Source organism: Marmota flaviventris, chromosome 2, assembly GCF_047511675.1.
Source record: "Marmota flaviventris isolate mMarFla1 chromosome 2, mMarFla1.hap1, whole genome shotgun sequence".
Taxonomy (NCBI): domain Eukaryota; kingdom Metazoa; phylum Chordata; class Mammalia; order Rodentia; family Sciuridae; genus Marmota; species Marmota flaviventris.
In genome coordinates this window covers 68,716,917-68,733,022 of record NC_092499.1, presented here as the reverse complement: position 1 = coordinate 68,733,022, position 16,106 = coordinate 68,716,917, and the positions used below count along the sequence as shown (strand labels likewise).

The following is a 16,106-nucleotide window of genomic DNA, read 5'->3' as shown; positions in this document are numbered from 1 at the left end:
TATGTGAAGGTCTTCACCGTTGTTTGTAGGTGTCACATTTTCTGAGCTTGAATACTGGGTTTGTTTTTGTGAGTAACCAGCATCATTATGAAGCAAGACCTTATATCAAACCAGATACCGTCTTTAGTGATGCCCTGAATCATTTCGTTAACAGTAGATAATTAAATGGAAATCATTTTGTCCTTGCAGCTTCAGATGGAGAAATTGCCATCTCGTAAAGCCATCACAGAAATGATTAGCTGGATGAACAGCGTGGAGTATCAGGCTGCAGGTGGAGACTCGGTGCACTTCCCTAGTTCTGAGTCTCAAGTGAAGAATCTTCAGAAGCTCAAGGTAATTACGCAGGGAGCCACAGTCTTTTCAATAAGAAGTCATATCACTTGGAAGGGAAATGCTGAACCAAGAACCATGTGGGAAATAATGTAGGAACACTGACTTGGGGAGTAGAGAATAGGGTGGTAGATGATTCTAGAAATGATGGGGTAGTCCACTGGCTTTTATTTCACTTGCATTTCTTTATAGCTCTGAACCCTGCAGGACCATCCAAGCTTTTAATGGACTCAGGTCTTCCTTTACCTCCCCAGTCAATATGCTATACCTCTGACCTGGACTGCCACTTAGCTGCAGACATCCTCTTAATCATCCTGCAAGAGCCAGCTCAAGGTTCTCCTCATTGACAAATCCACTCTGGCTCTCCCAGCCGGATTAACGGACAGTGCTGAGTTAATGTCTCCATGTTGCTCTCTAGTTTTTATTTATAAATTATCATTTATTTACTCAACTGCTTCTCTAACTTGACTGAGCTTCTCGAGGGCAGGGGCTATCCTTCACCTCCCAAGAATAGCACACCTAGCCCAACAGCTGGCCTCCAGTGGGTTTTAATAAATACTGTACAAACAGAGATATGATAAATTTTGGTATAAAAGTGTATTAAGAATTGTATGCAAAAAAAATAAGAGCTCATGTATAATGGCATAATGTGGCATGAACATACTTTATAGATAGAGTTATGAAAAATTGTGCTGTGAATACATAATTATGAATATAATGCACTCCACTATTGTCATGTATGTAAAAAATAAGTTAAAAAAGAAAGAAAGAAAAATAAATAAATATTCTGGCTGGATGCAGTGGCTCACACCTGTAATCCCAGCAACTCAGGAGGCTGAGGCAGGAGGATCATGAGTTCAAAGCCAGCTTGAGCAGATTAGAGAGGCATTTAGCAACTCAACAAAACCCTATCTCTAAATAAAATATAATAAATGGCTGGGGATGTGGCTCAGTGGTTAAGGGTCCCTGAGTTTACTCCCTGGTATCAAAATAAATAAAGAAATAAAAATTCTGACAGCAAGAGAATGAGGAAGAAAAAGCTGATATCCTGCTACAGATATGAATGTGACCCTCTCTGTGTACTTCATTTCGTGTACATTTAATTAACATTTAAAGAAGGCACATTAGGTTTACACAATATGGCCAGTGACACTAGCTAGTGCTCACTCTACTCTCTGTGACAGGAAAGCGGCAGACAACAAGAGAATGAACTATATCTGCCTCTATTTCCAACAGACTCACATTCAACTTTGGTATTCTCTCTCTCTCTCTCTCTCTCTCTCTCTCTCTCTCTCACATGCAAAGCTGGGAAATTTTTATTAATCCCTTTTTTAAAAATGTAATGTAAAGTTATACCAAAAAACAAAAAAAAGTAACCTGAACTTCAGTAACAGCTGGAACAATCCCCAGCGGCTGGAGAAGAGATTTAATTTAGTTGATTTTCTGTGGGTGTTGGTTGTTTGCCATCTCTACACATTTTTTCCAAGGACCCGAGAAGCTGCTAGAGGTTTGGTGCTCCCAGCAGCAGCTCAATGCAAGCCAAGGGTCTTGGGATCTTCACACTCTCCCAAGATCTGAGTGTGATGTACTTTTGAAGGATGTGCAATGTTCAGTCATAAATGTGATAAAAACTGGCAAGCAGGAAGCTCATGTATTCAGTGAGAGTAGAGTGTTTGTCTCCAATTGATGGTTCATTTGAAGACATGGTGCCACCCTTTTACTGAAAGCACTGGTTCCCCTGTTGAAGTTTGCTAGGGATTACAATAAATTTGACTCATTTCAAAGCTTCATGAAGCCTTCTCACCAATGATACCCAAACCAGAATTTCCAGGAAGAAATAGAGCTTCTTAATGCAGTTTTTCCAAGTGGAGCCACATAGTGTATGGGATGTTATGAATTCTGACTATTTGGTACTTGTGTACTCTGGATTTCCCAGAGAGTCGGGTAATAGTCTAACAGTCAGATAGAAATTTTGATGAGTGAGCTTGACCCAGCAGTTATGGACCAGTTCTACACGAAAGATTGTGTTACTGCAAAGAATGTCACTCAGGAGAGTAGAATTTGTGACCTGATTGATACCAGGTTCTTGTCATCAATGCCACACTGTTCAATCCTGGTGGGTATTCAATGAATGGAATGAAATCAGATGGAACTTACGGGACTGTTCCCATCACTCCAGAACCAGTAGTTTCTTATGTTACCTTTGAAACAAACTTAAGTCAGCCCTCTTATGATGACCTCTTGGGAAAGTTGTGGAAGTCTTGAAGCCAGGAAAACATTGTGACCACCTTGTTTGTTAATCAGAGTTCTAAATTTCGTACTGTGCTTTCTTCACCCCAGAAGACTGAAGGTTTGAAAGTCTTGATTGCAAGAGTGCTGTGTTCAATGATTACAGTTTTGTTTTTACCAGTTTTGCTAAGAAGCTTGCAACAACAGCAGAATTAAGAAAAATGAAGGAAAAAAAAAAACTTAAAAAGAGAACACAGATAGAAGGTGATAGCTGCTTTCTAGATGTCCTTACCAGGGCCATGCTGTCCATAACCACCACCATCTAGGGCACAGGGCCCTAGATGTAATGATCATGTGATCATATTGAAGTGTATGCTTTGTATCAGAAGTTAGATATCTTGCATGAATGCTTTCCTCTGTGTTGGGGTGTTCAGGGCCACTCTTGCTGTGAAACTGAAGTGCATGTAGGAGAAGCCTTTTACTATATGAAACTTTACAACACTTGTCAAAACAATCCAATTTGCTTTATGCACAGTGTACCATTCCTGCAGTTATCGTCCCAAATTCCCCACAGAAAGGCTTTTGGCCTCAGCCTAACCATCTGGGCCTGTTCTATTAAATTACTGCCAGAATTTTACATCCAGTTACCTCCACTACTTTCTAGAACATATTCTCTACTAATATATTTTTTTAATTTTTTATTGTTGGCTGTTCAAAACATTACATAGTTCTTGATATATCATATTTCACACTTTGATTCAAGTGGGTTATGAGCTCCCATTTTTACCCCATATACAGATTGCAGAATTACATCAGTTACACATCCATTGATTTACATATTGCCATACTAGTGTCTGTTGTGTTCTGCTGCCTTTCCTATCCTCTACTATCCCCCCTCCCCTCCCCTCCCCTCCCCTCTTATCTCTCTGCCCCCTCTACTGACATTCATTTGTCCCCCTTGTATTATTTTTCCCTTTCCCCTCACTTCCTCTTGTATGTACTTTTGTATAACTCTGAGGGTCTCCTTCCATTTCCATGCAATTTCCCTTCTCTCTCCCTTTCCCTCCCACCTCTCATCCCTGTTTAATGTTAATCTTCTTCTCATGCTCTTCAACCCTACTCTGTTCTTAGTTACTCTCCTTATATCAAAGAAGACATTTGGCATTTGTTTTTTAGGGATTGGCTAGCTTCACTTAGCATAATCTGCTCTAATGCCATCCATTTCCCTGTAAATTCTATGATTTTGTCATTTTTTAATGCAGAGTAATACTCCATTGTGTATAAATGCCACATTTTTTTTATCCATTCATCTATTGAAGGGTATCTAGGTTGGTTCCACAGTCTTGCTATTGTGAATTGTGCTGCTATGAACATCGATGTAGCAGTGTCCCTGTAGCATGCTCTTTTTAGGTCTTTAGGGAATAGACCGAGAAGGGGAATAGCTGGGTCAAATGGTGGCTCCATTCCCAGCTTTCCAAGAAATCTCCATACTGCTTTCCAAATTGGCTGCACCAATTTGCAGTCCCACCAGCAATGTACAAGTGTACCCTTTTCCCCACATCCTCGCCAGCACTTGTTGTTGTTTGACTTCATAATGGCTGCCAATCTAACTGGAGTGAGATGGTATCTTAGGGTGGTTTTGATTTGCATTTCTCTGACTGCTAGAGATGGTGAGCATTTTTTCATGTACTTGTTGATTGATTGTGTGTCCTCCTCTGAGAAGTGTCTGTTCAGGTCCTTGGCCCATTTGTTGATTGGGTTGTTTGTTCTCTTATTGTCTAATTTTTTGAGTTCTTTGTATACTCTGGATATTAGGGCTCTATCTGAAGTGTGAGGAGTAAAGATTTGTTCCCAGGATGTAGGCTCTCTATTTACCTCTCTTATTGTTTCTTTTGCTGAGAAAAAACTTTTTAGTTTGAGTAAGTCCCATTTGTTGATTCTAGTTATTAACTTTTGTGCTATGGGTGTCCTATTGAGGAATTTGGAGCCCGACCCTACAGTATGTAGATCGTAGCCAACTTTTTCTTCTATCAGACGGCGTGTCTCTGATTTGATATCAAGCTCCTTGATCCATTTTGAATTAACTTTTGTGCATGGCGAGAGAAAGGGATTCAGTTTCATTTTGTTGCATATGGATTTCCAGTTTTCCCAGCACCATTTGTTGAAGATGCTATCCTTCCTCCATTGCATGCTTTTAGCCCCTTTATCAAATATAAGGTAGTTGTAGTTTTGTGGATTGGTTTCTGTGTCCTCTATTCTGTACCATTGGTCCACCCGCCTGTTTTGGTACCAGTACCATGCTGTTTTTGTTACTATTGCTCTGTAGTATAGTTTGAAGTCTGGTATCGCTATACCTCTACTAATATTATTGAAACCAGTTTCTACTTCATACAGATGTTTTTTGCAACAACAATTAAATTTTTCTCTCATACCCATAAAAAAGAAGTGTCAGGCAGTGTGTGCTAATCACTGGGAATGCAAAGATGAATGACAAGGCTGGCTGTTACTTTCAAAGACCTTGCAAGTTGCTGGAGCTGGTCTCTGATAGGGAGGAGATGAATGGCTTGATCACCAAGTATAATATTAGCAGAAAATGTTTTTACATACCGACACTTCCTAACCTCAGTGGGTAGCAGAGTCTATAAAAGGGCTACTCAGGCTGCATGCAGTAACCTAGCCCATGCCACGTGATGACCCCCCTGGATTGTCTCCATAGGATGTGTTAGAACCTTCCCAGATAAAACCCAAGGCTTGACAAGAACCTGGTTGGCCTTTCAGTAGGTTTAGGACTGCTATAGAATGTGAAGTCATCCAAGCTACTCTGGGTGGCAGAGTCTGTTGCCCAAGGAACAAAGAAGCAGCCTAAATTCCTTAAAGGTGTTCTGGGTTTTCTGGGAAAGCTTCAACTTCTGTTTCCAGCCTATTGTCTCCATGATCCCTCAGGGAAACTCAGAATCCAGTATAGCTCTCCCATATTCTCTCACAAGATTCCAGGGACCTGATATACATTCTGATGACAGTAGCTACCATATATGGTGCTTCCTTGGACTTTCCAGTCAGTCTGAAAGCAATGAGTCTCTCTGTTCCCAGGAATATGTAATCCCCAAGAAGAATCCCTACTCAAATAAAGCAGCCTCCTGATAAGACTTGGGGAAGGTAGAAGGTAACTCCTGACAAGGGCACCCTAAATTAATGGGTGGGAGGTTGGCGCCCCCTAGAGTCCAGCCAGGGGGAAATCCAGTTCATCTAATGGACTTCATTCAGACTTTGCGTGTTTAATTCCACTTCTTTGTGTTTTAGGAGTTCAGAATGGAAATGGACTATAAACAGTGGATCGTTGACTTTGTTAACCAGTCATTGCTTCAGTTAAGCACCTGTGATGTAGAAAGCAAGCGCTATGAAAGGACGGAGTTTGCAGAGCACCTGGGGGAGATGAACCGCCAATGGCACCGAGTGCATGGAACCCTGAATAAAAAGGTATGCTCCAGGGTCACGGTTGGAGGCATGTTTTGGCCTTTATAAAACACCACATTCCAAAAAATTAAAATAGATATTCAGGCCAGGCACAGTGGCCTATCCTGTAATCACAGTGACTCAGGAGGCTGAGGCAGGAGGATCTCAAGTTCAAAGCCAATCTCAGTAATTTAGTGAGGCCCTAAGCAACTTAGTGCCTCAAAATAAAAAAACAAAAAGAACTGGGGATGTGGCTCAGGGGTTAAGTGTCCCTAGGTTCACCCCCAGTCATCTCTCCCAAAAAAAGGCATCCAGATGGTTGATTTACAGTTGAACCTAATAATCATAGCCTCTTTATAGACCCTATGTTTTAGCATTCTCTATGGGTACATGTAATGGAATATGAAAATAATTCTTATATTCCTGTTGAGATTTCTTAGCGGGAAATTGAGTTAGGTAGTAAAGAGGAAAACTTTCATTTAAAAAGATGTCAATATTATGTCAGGCTACTAAAAGTTCAGAGAATTTGACATTTTCTGTGAAAGCAGATGTTCAAAAGGGACCCAAAGCTATTTCAGCCTTGAAAAGATTATGAAAAGGAAAAAAAATTGCCTATGGCTTTTTGGTAGGCTTTTTACTCCATGATTCTTGAAAAGATGAAAAAAACTTATTCCTGAAAAATATTATATATATACATATATACGTATGTATAGTATGTGTATATATTTATATATAGTATATATATAGTATACATATATTTAGTGTATATATATATATATATATATATATATATATATGTAGTGTATATATACACTAAAAATATATAGTATAAAGTGTGTGTGTGATCTCTTTTTTGTATAGAGAATAGATTTATGCAATTAAGATTCAAATACATGAATGGACATAGAACATGAGCAGACATTTCACAAAATAGGAACCAAGCTCCCACCCATTAATTCAGGTGCCGCTGAAATATGTCAACTTTGATTATCAGATATTTAAACTAAATGATGTAACATACACTTATTAAATTAGAAAATTTGTTTTGTTTTTTGTTTTGGTGCTGGGAATTGAACCCAGGAGCACTTGAACACTGAGGTACATCCCCTGCCCTTTTGTTTTCTTACATTGAGACAGGTTCTTGCTAATTTGCCAAGGCTGGCCTTAAACTTGCAATCTTCCTGCCTCAGCCTCCTGAGTAGCTGGGACTATAGGTGTGTGCCACCTTGCCCGACTTAGGAAATGTTAATAAAACAAGAATATAAGCCCAAAGTGAACATTTATATGTTGCTGATACTGTAATGGCTTCATTACTTTTTTGGAAAGCATTGGGAAATTTTAAAAACCATCTTTTCTCTTAACCCAGCAATCCAGCTCTTATCTATTTATTTAAAGTAGGTATTAAAAAAAAAAAGTGTGCATGAAGTGCTCAACATTACTTATACTTGCAAAAATGCAGAATGCCTTAATTTCAAACTCTAGGAGAATAATTAATCAAAAGATACTATGTCCATTTGATAAAATACTGAGCAGTCTTTAAAAGTAATATAAGCATATGTCATAACTCAGCAAGGCCTTCAAACATAGGAAAAGCAATATGAAACTTCATATATACTATGATTAAAAGCTAATTTTAAAAATGTGAATATTAAGCTGGGTGCAGCAGCACATGCCTATAATCCCAGCAAAATTGGGAGTCTGAGGCAGGAGGATCCCAAATTTGAGGCTAGCCTCACCAACTTAGTGAGACCCTGTCTCAAAAATAAAAAGGGCTGGGAGTATAATTCAGTGGTAGATCTGGCCTGGATTCAATCCCCAGTACCAACAACAGCAACAAAAATTGTAAATATTAGAAATGAGAAGAATTACAAAATTCAAAACTAATTATTGCCAGGCACAGTAGCACATGCCTGTAATCCCAGGTACTTGGGAGGCTGAGGCAAGAGGATCGAAAATTTGAAGCCAGCCAAAATTTAAACAGCAATTTAACAAGACCCTACCTCAAAATAAAAAATAAAAAGAGCTGGGGATGTAGCTCAATGGTAGAGTCCCCTTAGGTTCAATCCCAAGTACCATAAAACAAAACAGAAAATAATTATTGAAAGAGTAGGTTCTGGGGACCAAGTTATATTGTTCTACCATGTGCAAGTTATATTGTTCTATCTATTTGTTGTTATATGTTCGTAACAACAAACCCTACTGTTAAGTATAATTATAATGCACCAATAAATATTTTTAGTTAAATAAAAACTGATTTTTTAATCACATTGTTGAATTGTGATATTGTTGATATTGGTAGAAATTTTTAAACAACTCCAAGAGACTCCAGAATAAGAAAATTGCCATAAACAGTTTGTATATTTATAGAGAATGCAAAGAAAAAAATATTGAATGTTAGCAACCTAATTTTATTTTGTATAGTTGTTATGAAACTCTGAAACAGCCAGTTATCTCAGAAGATTAACTTTTACTTTAAATATGAAATTTCTAAAAGAGGAATTTAAATCCAATTTCCTGACTGATGAATCTTTATTCCAAAATTATTCATACATCTTAATGTGTGAAATATTAGAAATTTGAGAAGAAAAAAATATCCTTTTAAAATATCATGCCATTATAAGGATTGTAATGCATTCCACTGTTGTCGTGTATTAAATAATAATAATAAAATCAATTTAAAAAATAAAAATAAAATAATATCATGCCATATACATTTTAAGCATGGGACTTAAAATAAGAAATGTTTTCATAATAATTTTCATTTTATATATATATTTTTTTTTAAGTTGTAGATGGACACAATATCTTTATTTATTTTTATGTGGTGCTGAGGATCAAACCCAGTGCCTCATGGATACGAGGCAAGTACTCTACCACTGAGCTACAACTCCAGCCCTTCATAATAATTTTATTTATCATTTATAGATACAACATTTAGAACAATTTTTGGAAAGTATCACTGAGAATGAAAATAAAATGCAGATTTTGAAAAACTGGTTGGAAGCACAAGAAGAGAAGCTGAAAACTTTACAAAAACCCGAAAGTGTGATCTCCATCGAGAAGGTGCTCCTGGACTGTCAGGTAAGGAGGGGCAGAGCACCCTCCACATGGCAGGGTTGGGCTGTAGGGTCTTAAGCTTGTCCGTGAAGGATAGTGCTGTAGTTTCTGGACACTCCTACAAGCTCCCCTGTGTTTACAGCTGGGTGTTGCTTAGTGACAGGTAGCTTTCTGAGAGAGGCATGTTAGAAGATTCTGTTGTACAGCTTGTGCTTAGGAACACAGAGTGTCCTTCTGCAAACCCGGAATGGTTAGACCCCAAACGCCTGGCTGTATGGGACTGCCATTGTGTGTATGGCATAACTTACTTTTTTCATAAACTAGATATTTAGTTATAGGTTTTACATAATGGCCAAGTACTATTTTTACATAATCAGAAGAAGGTATTTTCATGGTTATTATTGCTTCCAAGAGGTTGCAATATTACTCTTGGGCGGGGGGGCATATATTGACAGGGAATTTTGATTTAGGTGCTCCCTTTTCAGTTTTTGTTATTTTGTCCAACATTAGCAAAATGACTCTGAATTTTCTATTATTCTTAGTATTTTATTCTGTGTTTCATCAGAAGAAAATTTTCTTCTACCTATTGTGTCTTTGTGTCTTAAAAGGACTACTTGTCCTTGGAACCAGTGTCTGAGTCACTTTTGGGTGTAAGGGTTTTGTCTATCTGCCAAGTCACACAGTCCTTGAGGGGCCCTCTCCCCAGGGTGGACTCATTCTCCTTTAGCACCACCCTATTGGGACACTCACCATTTCCACTGTTGCCGTGGCTGGGGATGGCACACACTATGCTGCTTCTGTACCTACTATGTGAAAGTACTGCATTCGTCACTATGGAGCTGGAGAGTTGGGTCAGATCCCAAATCTGAGAAGGTTACAGAATGGTGCATATGTAAAATGAGGGAAGGGAACACCTGAGGAGGTCTTTCCAAATTATCTTTTTTTTAATTTTTTTAATTGTAGTTGGACACAATATCTTTATTTATTTTTATGTGGTGCTGAGGATTGAACCCAGTGCCTCACATATGCGAGGCAGGCACTCTCCCACTGAGCTACAGCCCCAGCCCTCCAAATTATCTTAATCCTGTTCTCAACCTCTACCCTCCATCTCCACATTAGTCTTCTTGTAGCCATCTTGGATTCCACACCTTTCCTCCATGGGAAGCTTCTGTTCCTCAGCCTATTGCTGGTCTTCCTTTCCAGACGCCCAGCAGCAGCTCTCATCCTTGCCTCTATCTCCAGTAACTCTTTAGGTCCTCCCAGTTTACCCCTACTATCTAGTCGGTCCACATCTGTCCAGACTGGTCTAGTCCAGACCCCTCTTGTCACAGGCCTGTCCTACCATAGCTACCTCTTCTGTTTCTCTCTGATTCATTCTTCACACCAAGGTGGAGCAATACTTATGAAATGCAGAAGGCCACAGCAATGCCCCACTGAAAAGTCCTTCATTGACTCCGTGTTACCCATAGAATGAAGTTCAAATGCTTCAGGTGGCATTCTGGCCCCTCTCTGACCTTCCCTCACCCTACAGACCTAACAGTAAGCAAGCCTTAAGAAATTCTTAGTCTTCTTGTTTTGTTTTGTTTTGATAACACTGACCTCTGAACAAGTTTGTGTTCAGTTTAGCTGTTCTCCCTGCAACCCCACCACCAAGTTGTAATTAAATAAATCTCAGTGAGAACCCATTTCTAATATTCATCATGCTTTTTGATAACCCATTAATTTTACCAGTAAAAAGCATTTCTAACATTCATTGTGCTCCTTGGCAAAATGACTCATGTTGATTGAGACGTTGAACTCAGAGCACTCTGATGGCCCTCTCTGAAATGAGGGTTTCCTAATTCAAATGCACTTTGACCACCTGGCGTGTGCATATCTAGTTGTATTTGGTTGCATCAGAAATGGTTTCTCTTACATGTAATTTGCACACGTGCCTGGCCAGCAGTATCCATTGTCAGTCCCCACCTGAATGTGGCATTGAACTATGGGCAGTTTGGGCCCCAGTGCTGTTGCACTATGTTGCTGCTCACTGTCGGACTCTGGACACTCCCTCAAAGGCTCTCCTACTACCATCCACACACAAGCTCTCCTCTGTCTTTGTTAGAACTCAGCCAAAACACCCTGACCTCACCTTAGGCCCACCAATTATACACCTTCCCACAGGCCCTCACACTTTCCATTAGATTCTGTTTTCCTATTTTAATTTCCTTACCTCGCTTTCTTAGGTGCATCTTTATAAAAGTCTGTAAAACAAGGTAGAGATGGAAGTGCATGAATGAAATCAGCTTCCCTGGCCTGTGATAGCACCCTGTTTCTGAGGCCATACTGAACTCATCTGTCTACTTGTCTGTCCTCAACTAGACTGGGGGTTTCACAGGGCAGGCTTGCTACTTAGCATGCCGGTTAAGCCTGTCACTGCCTGGGAAACTCATGGGTGCTTAGGAGTTGCTTGAGCCCATGTATTAGTAGACCTAAAAGAGTGCTTCATGCAAAAGTCATTTTTGCTTTTCTTCGCTATTCATTGATTATAGGAAATAAAATGAAAATAATTTCATGACTGATCCCAGGGTAGAATCTTTCAGTTCAGGAAGCTTGTTGCTAAAGTAGCTTCACTCTAGAAAACTTAGAATGGTGTTTATGAAGTGTTAAGATTTAAGTTAGTGTTGAAACATTCTGAAGGGCTCCTAATAGTTCTAGATGAATAGGAAGAGGCCGAGTTTGGCATATTATATTAGCAAGGAAAACTGCGTAATTGTTTAGAATGAGGCAGTCTGAGATACGATTATTAATCTCTCAAGTTTGATGCTGCTGTACCATAAGTACCCAGCATTCACAGAAGTTCATTCCTGATCATTTCAAAGGAATTTAGATATTTAAAAAATATTTAACATCAATTCTCCAGGAACAGATACAAGCACAGCTGGACTTTTAAATTCTAGTGAATCTCTACGATTATCAACAGATATCTTTATGCCACCCTATTTTGTGTGTAGCAACTTAGGACTTAAAGTAAAATGGATTTATTTACCAGTGGAGCAGGGAACTGACAAACTTGAAAAGTCCTGGTAGGCCTCTGTGTTGCAAGGTCAGACTATAGGATCACTCAGCTAAATCCAGATTGTTCTGAGGAGAAAAACAAACAAGAACAGCTTTGTGTGTGTGTGTGTGTGTGTGTGTGTGTGTCTCCATGTGCTATTGTTACCACAGTTATTGTTTATACTACCTTTTTGGTGTTCTCGTGTGTCTCTGTGTTTTTTCTCTCTGTTTCTACTCAATAGTCATCCTCTTCATTAACTTATGTTATGGAGGAAATATAACAACTTAATAGCAAATGTGAGTATTTTTATAAAATCTTTAGTTAGTTGAGCTTTTAAGGAGGAGGGCAAGTTGGGATTTTAAAAATGTTTCAAGCTATCCCTGTGCTAAGAAAGAAGTCAGCTCCACGTTGGTGATAGAGGATGCTTGGTGATGGAGAGGCTGGCAGAGCTAGAGGTACTGTCTCAGTGAGTCACCCTGGCAAAGCTGTTTCAGAGAAGCTGCTTGGTTTGTTAGGTGCTTTCACAACTAGTCCCTAAACAGTATGCCCGGAAGTATGCCCCCATGGTACTAGTCCCTCTCAGGGCTGCGCTGGTAGAAGGGCTGTCGTCACAATGAGGTTTTCTAGTAATATGTTGTATATTCATGGGGCTCCAAGTGGAGAAGGGAAGAGGGTCACACAGTGGAAGGAAGGTTCCTCTCACTCTGTCTTCTGATCATCCAGTCCCACTCCCAACTATAGTAATCAGTTTCTTAAAGAACAGATTTTTCTCCCTCTTTATTCTATTTTTCAGTACACAAGCCTCCTGACATTCATAGATTCAAAGTTTGTGATTTAAAACAAACAAATGCAGCTCGGAGGCTGAGGCAGGAGGATTGCTAAGTCCAAAGCCAGACTCAGCCCTTAGTGAGGCCCTGAGCAACTTAGCGAGACCCTGTCTCCAAATAAAAAATGGCCTGGGAATGTGGCTTGGTGTTTGGCTGCCCCTGGGTTTAATCCCTGGTCCTGAAAAAAAAAAAAAAAAGTTTGTGATTTCAGTGTTTCAAGAATAAGCTGAAGGCTCTGGCAGGTGGCAGCTTTGTGGGGGCTGAATTTCAGTACCACTCTGTGAGACTAGTCCAGGGTACTAATCCCTCACCAGGGTACAAACACAGCCACGCCTGCCCAGCACCCATGTGCCTGCTAGGAGCTCAGGTTCCTCTTTCCTTATGGACCCACCCAGTGAGTCTTTTAAAGGATTAAGATTTTATAAAGCCCTATTTCTTGCTAAAAACAGTCTTCAAGAGAGAAAACTTGAACAAAGGGTCACTAACTGGAGGCCATGCATTCAAATCACACATACCTGGGTGGAAATCCAGGACAATGCTGAAGAAAGTGAGCCCGTGTACATCCCAGATTTGTACATTTGGAGAATTGAAAGGAACTCAGAATAAGAGCTATGAATGCCAAAGGACTTTTGTATTTTCCTAATGTTGTATAGCAAGTTTGTAATTCTCTAATAATAATAAATAAAAAGTTTAAACTTTTTCCAAATTGGTCTTTAACCCCAGTCCTGAGAGGGGTGTATAAGTACCTCTATCCATCCTTCCTCTGGGAAGAGAGGCAGTGTCGCTACTGGCCCCCTTTAGCTGTTTTCAGACTGCTGGGTCCATGATCTCCTTTGTAGCAGAGGGCTCCTGATGGTTTCTGGAATTATGTTTGTAAAGAATAGACCAAGGGGCGGGGTGGAGCTCAGTGGTAGAGAATGTGCTTATCCTACACAAGGCTCTGGGTTCAGTCTGCAGCATGCGTGCACACACACACACACACACACACACAAAGAAATAAAATAGTGGACAAGGTCAGGGGTGCCGTTATGAGTGAATTAATAGACTAAAAGGTATTAAGTAGATAGTAAAGCTATTACTGACTGAACTACCAGTAAATTCTATGACCTTCACTTACACGATGCTTTGTGATTGGAAAGCACGTTCCTGCCTGTGGTGTCACCTGCTCTCTCAGATGTGCACAGCATGGAGAATCGCTTATCCAGATGAGAAAATGGAAATGGACTAGGGGGCTGATGACATTGGCCCAGCCAAAAAGCCAGCCAAGGGCAGGTGTGCAGCGAGGACCTGCTTTTCTAGGTTCTTTCTAGGATAAGGACTTGTTGCCTAGACTCTCCTATATGTAGAACCATGGAATATAAAATTGAATTGAGTGTACTGTGATTAAAACATCTTTGATGTAATGTCGTGTAATTATATACTATACTGGCATTTTTTTTTTTTTACTTGATAAGATTAAATTCCTCTTATACCTTACTCTTTTGTGTATTGTGCATTGAAAACCTTCTCCTCTTGCCCTTCCAGGATATAGAAAATCAACTTGCAATTAAATCCAAAGTACTGGATGAGCTGAGACAAAGCTACCTGACTCTGGAAAGTGGGGCAATTCCACTGTTAGAAGATGCAGCATCTGGAATCAACAAGTTGCTTCAAAAGCGGGACAGTGTGATTCGTCAGGTGCTAGATTCATTTAGTGTGCTATTTCTTGCCACATAGTCTTCTTATACCTTATATGTTGTTGTTGTTATTCTTTAATGAAGACATGCTCTATACTAAAAAGCAAAAAGTTTCTGAGAAAAAGATTGAAATGGAGAAAAGCCTTTCGAATCCTATTTTATATGCTGAATAATCTGAGGCAAAGCCACGGCTCCTGACATCACTGACAGGCAGGAAATCTACTTGACTGTCCTTGTTTTGTCTAATGTACTCATGCAGACACAAATGTCTCTATCCCCCAAACCCAACAGAGCATCTGGCATTGTTTCCCAGACAGATACACGGGAGCAGCTATGAAGCAGCAGCTCAGGCTCCCCACACACAGGGCAGTGCCTCGGGAACTGATCTTGTCATGTAGCCTCTGTAGGCTAGGAGCATGGTCAGCCTAAAGAGAACTCTGGAGGAGGGCAAAAACACAGCACAGTAGTGAAGAGTAAGAACAGAGGGAGCCAGGCATGGTGATGCAGGAGGCTGAGGCAAGAGGATCCCAAATTCAAAGCCAGCCTCAGCAAAAGTGAGGCATGAAGCAACTCAGTGAGGCCCTGTCTCTAAACAAAAAACAAAATAGGGCTGGGGATGTGGCTCAGTGGTCGAGTGCCCTTGGTATCACCACCCCCTTCCCACCCCCACCCCCACCCCCAAAAAAAAGAACAGAGGGAAAGAGTGTGCTGGACACCTGGTAATCTTATGAAAGGTATGTCAAAGTCCCCAGGTGGAGGGAAAGACCAGGCAACTCCAAACCTGGCTGCCTGCACTTCCCAGCAACTGAGGGACAAGCTGTACATCTAACCACTTGCAGGTGTGTCCATGTTTCTCCCACAATCCTCAGTGTGGGTTATTTGTCGTCTACTAAAACTGACTTTCAACCATGAGTTCCACGAGGGAATTGGGAAGAAGCTGCGTGAAAGAGACCTGTAGCAGCCTCCGGCCTCCTTCCCTTCCCAGGACTCCAGCAGGAAAATAGGGAAGAGTTTGCTCAGTCGTTTGTTAAACTTATCTTGTGCGAGTCCCTGTGCTCACTACCAGGAGTAACATAAGAAAAAAATAAATCCTGCCCTCCAAGATCTCACAGGCAGCAGAGGAAACTTAATCATAATACTGTGAATTATAATATAAAAATATAGAGGGGGAAAATGAAATGAGGTAATATGACAAATACGCAGATAATAGTGCTATCAGGACAGATAAGTAAATGGAATAGAATTGAGAGTTCAAAACCCTCGCCGTACAGTTCATTTATATTTTTTTTAACAAGGGTGTCAAGATGATTCATTGATGGGAAAAATCTTCAAAAAGGCACTGGCACCACCAGACACCCACATTCACACCATATACACAAGTTAACCTAAAATGAATCAAGGACATAGTAAAAGCTAATGCTGTAAAACTTTTAGAACAGGTATCAATCTTCATGACTTTTTAAAATAATCTTTGTTTATTTTTTTTTCTTCAGTATT

At 40.1% G+C, this 16,106-nt stretch overlaps 1 protein-coding gene and 1 pseudogene across 10 annotated transcripts in view; both read left to right on the top strand.

Moving 5' to 3' along the window:
* The window catches only part of Syne2 (spectrin repeat containing nuclear envelope protein 2), a 332,720-nt gene that overhangs the window by 248,236 nt on the left and 68,378 nt on the right, over positions 1-16,106 (top strand). For all 10 annotated transcript variants that reach the window (XM_071607983.1, XM_071607984.1, XM_071607982.1 and 7 more), the window contains 4 exons: positions 190-333; positions 5,860-6,036; positions 8,938-9,093; positions 14,458-14,610. In XM_071607983.1, the coding sequence (XP_071464084.1) occupies positions 190-333; positions 5,860-6,036; positions 8,938-9,093; positions 14,458-14,610 (630 nt within the window). The remainder of the gene's footprint in view (positions 1-189; positions 334-5,859; positions 6,037-8,937; positions 9,094-14,457; positions 14,611-16,106) is intronic.
* On the top strand, positions 1,356-2,885 carry LOC139704803 (S-adenosylmethionine decarboxylase proenzyme-like; annotated as a pseudogene).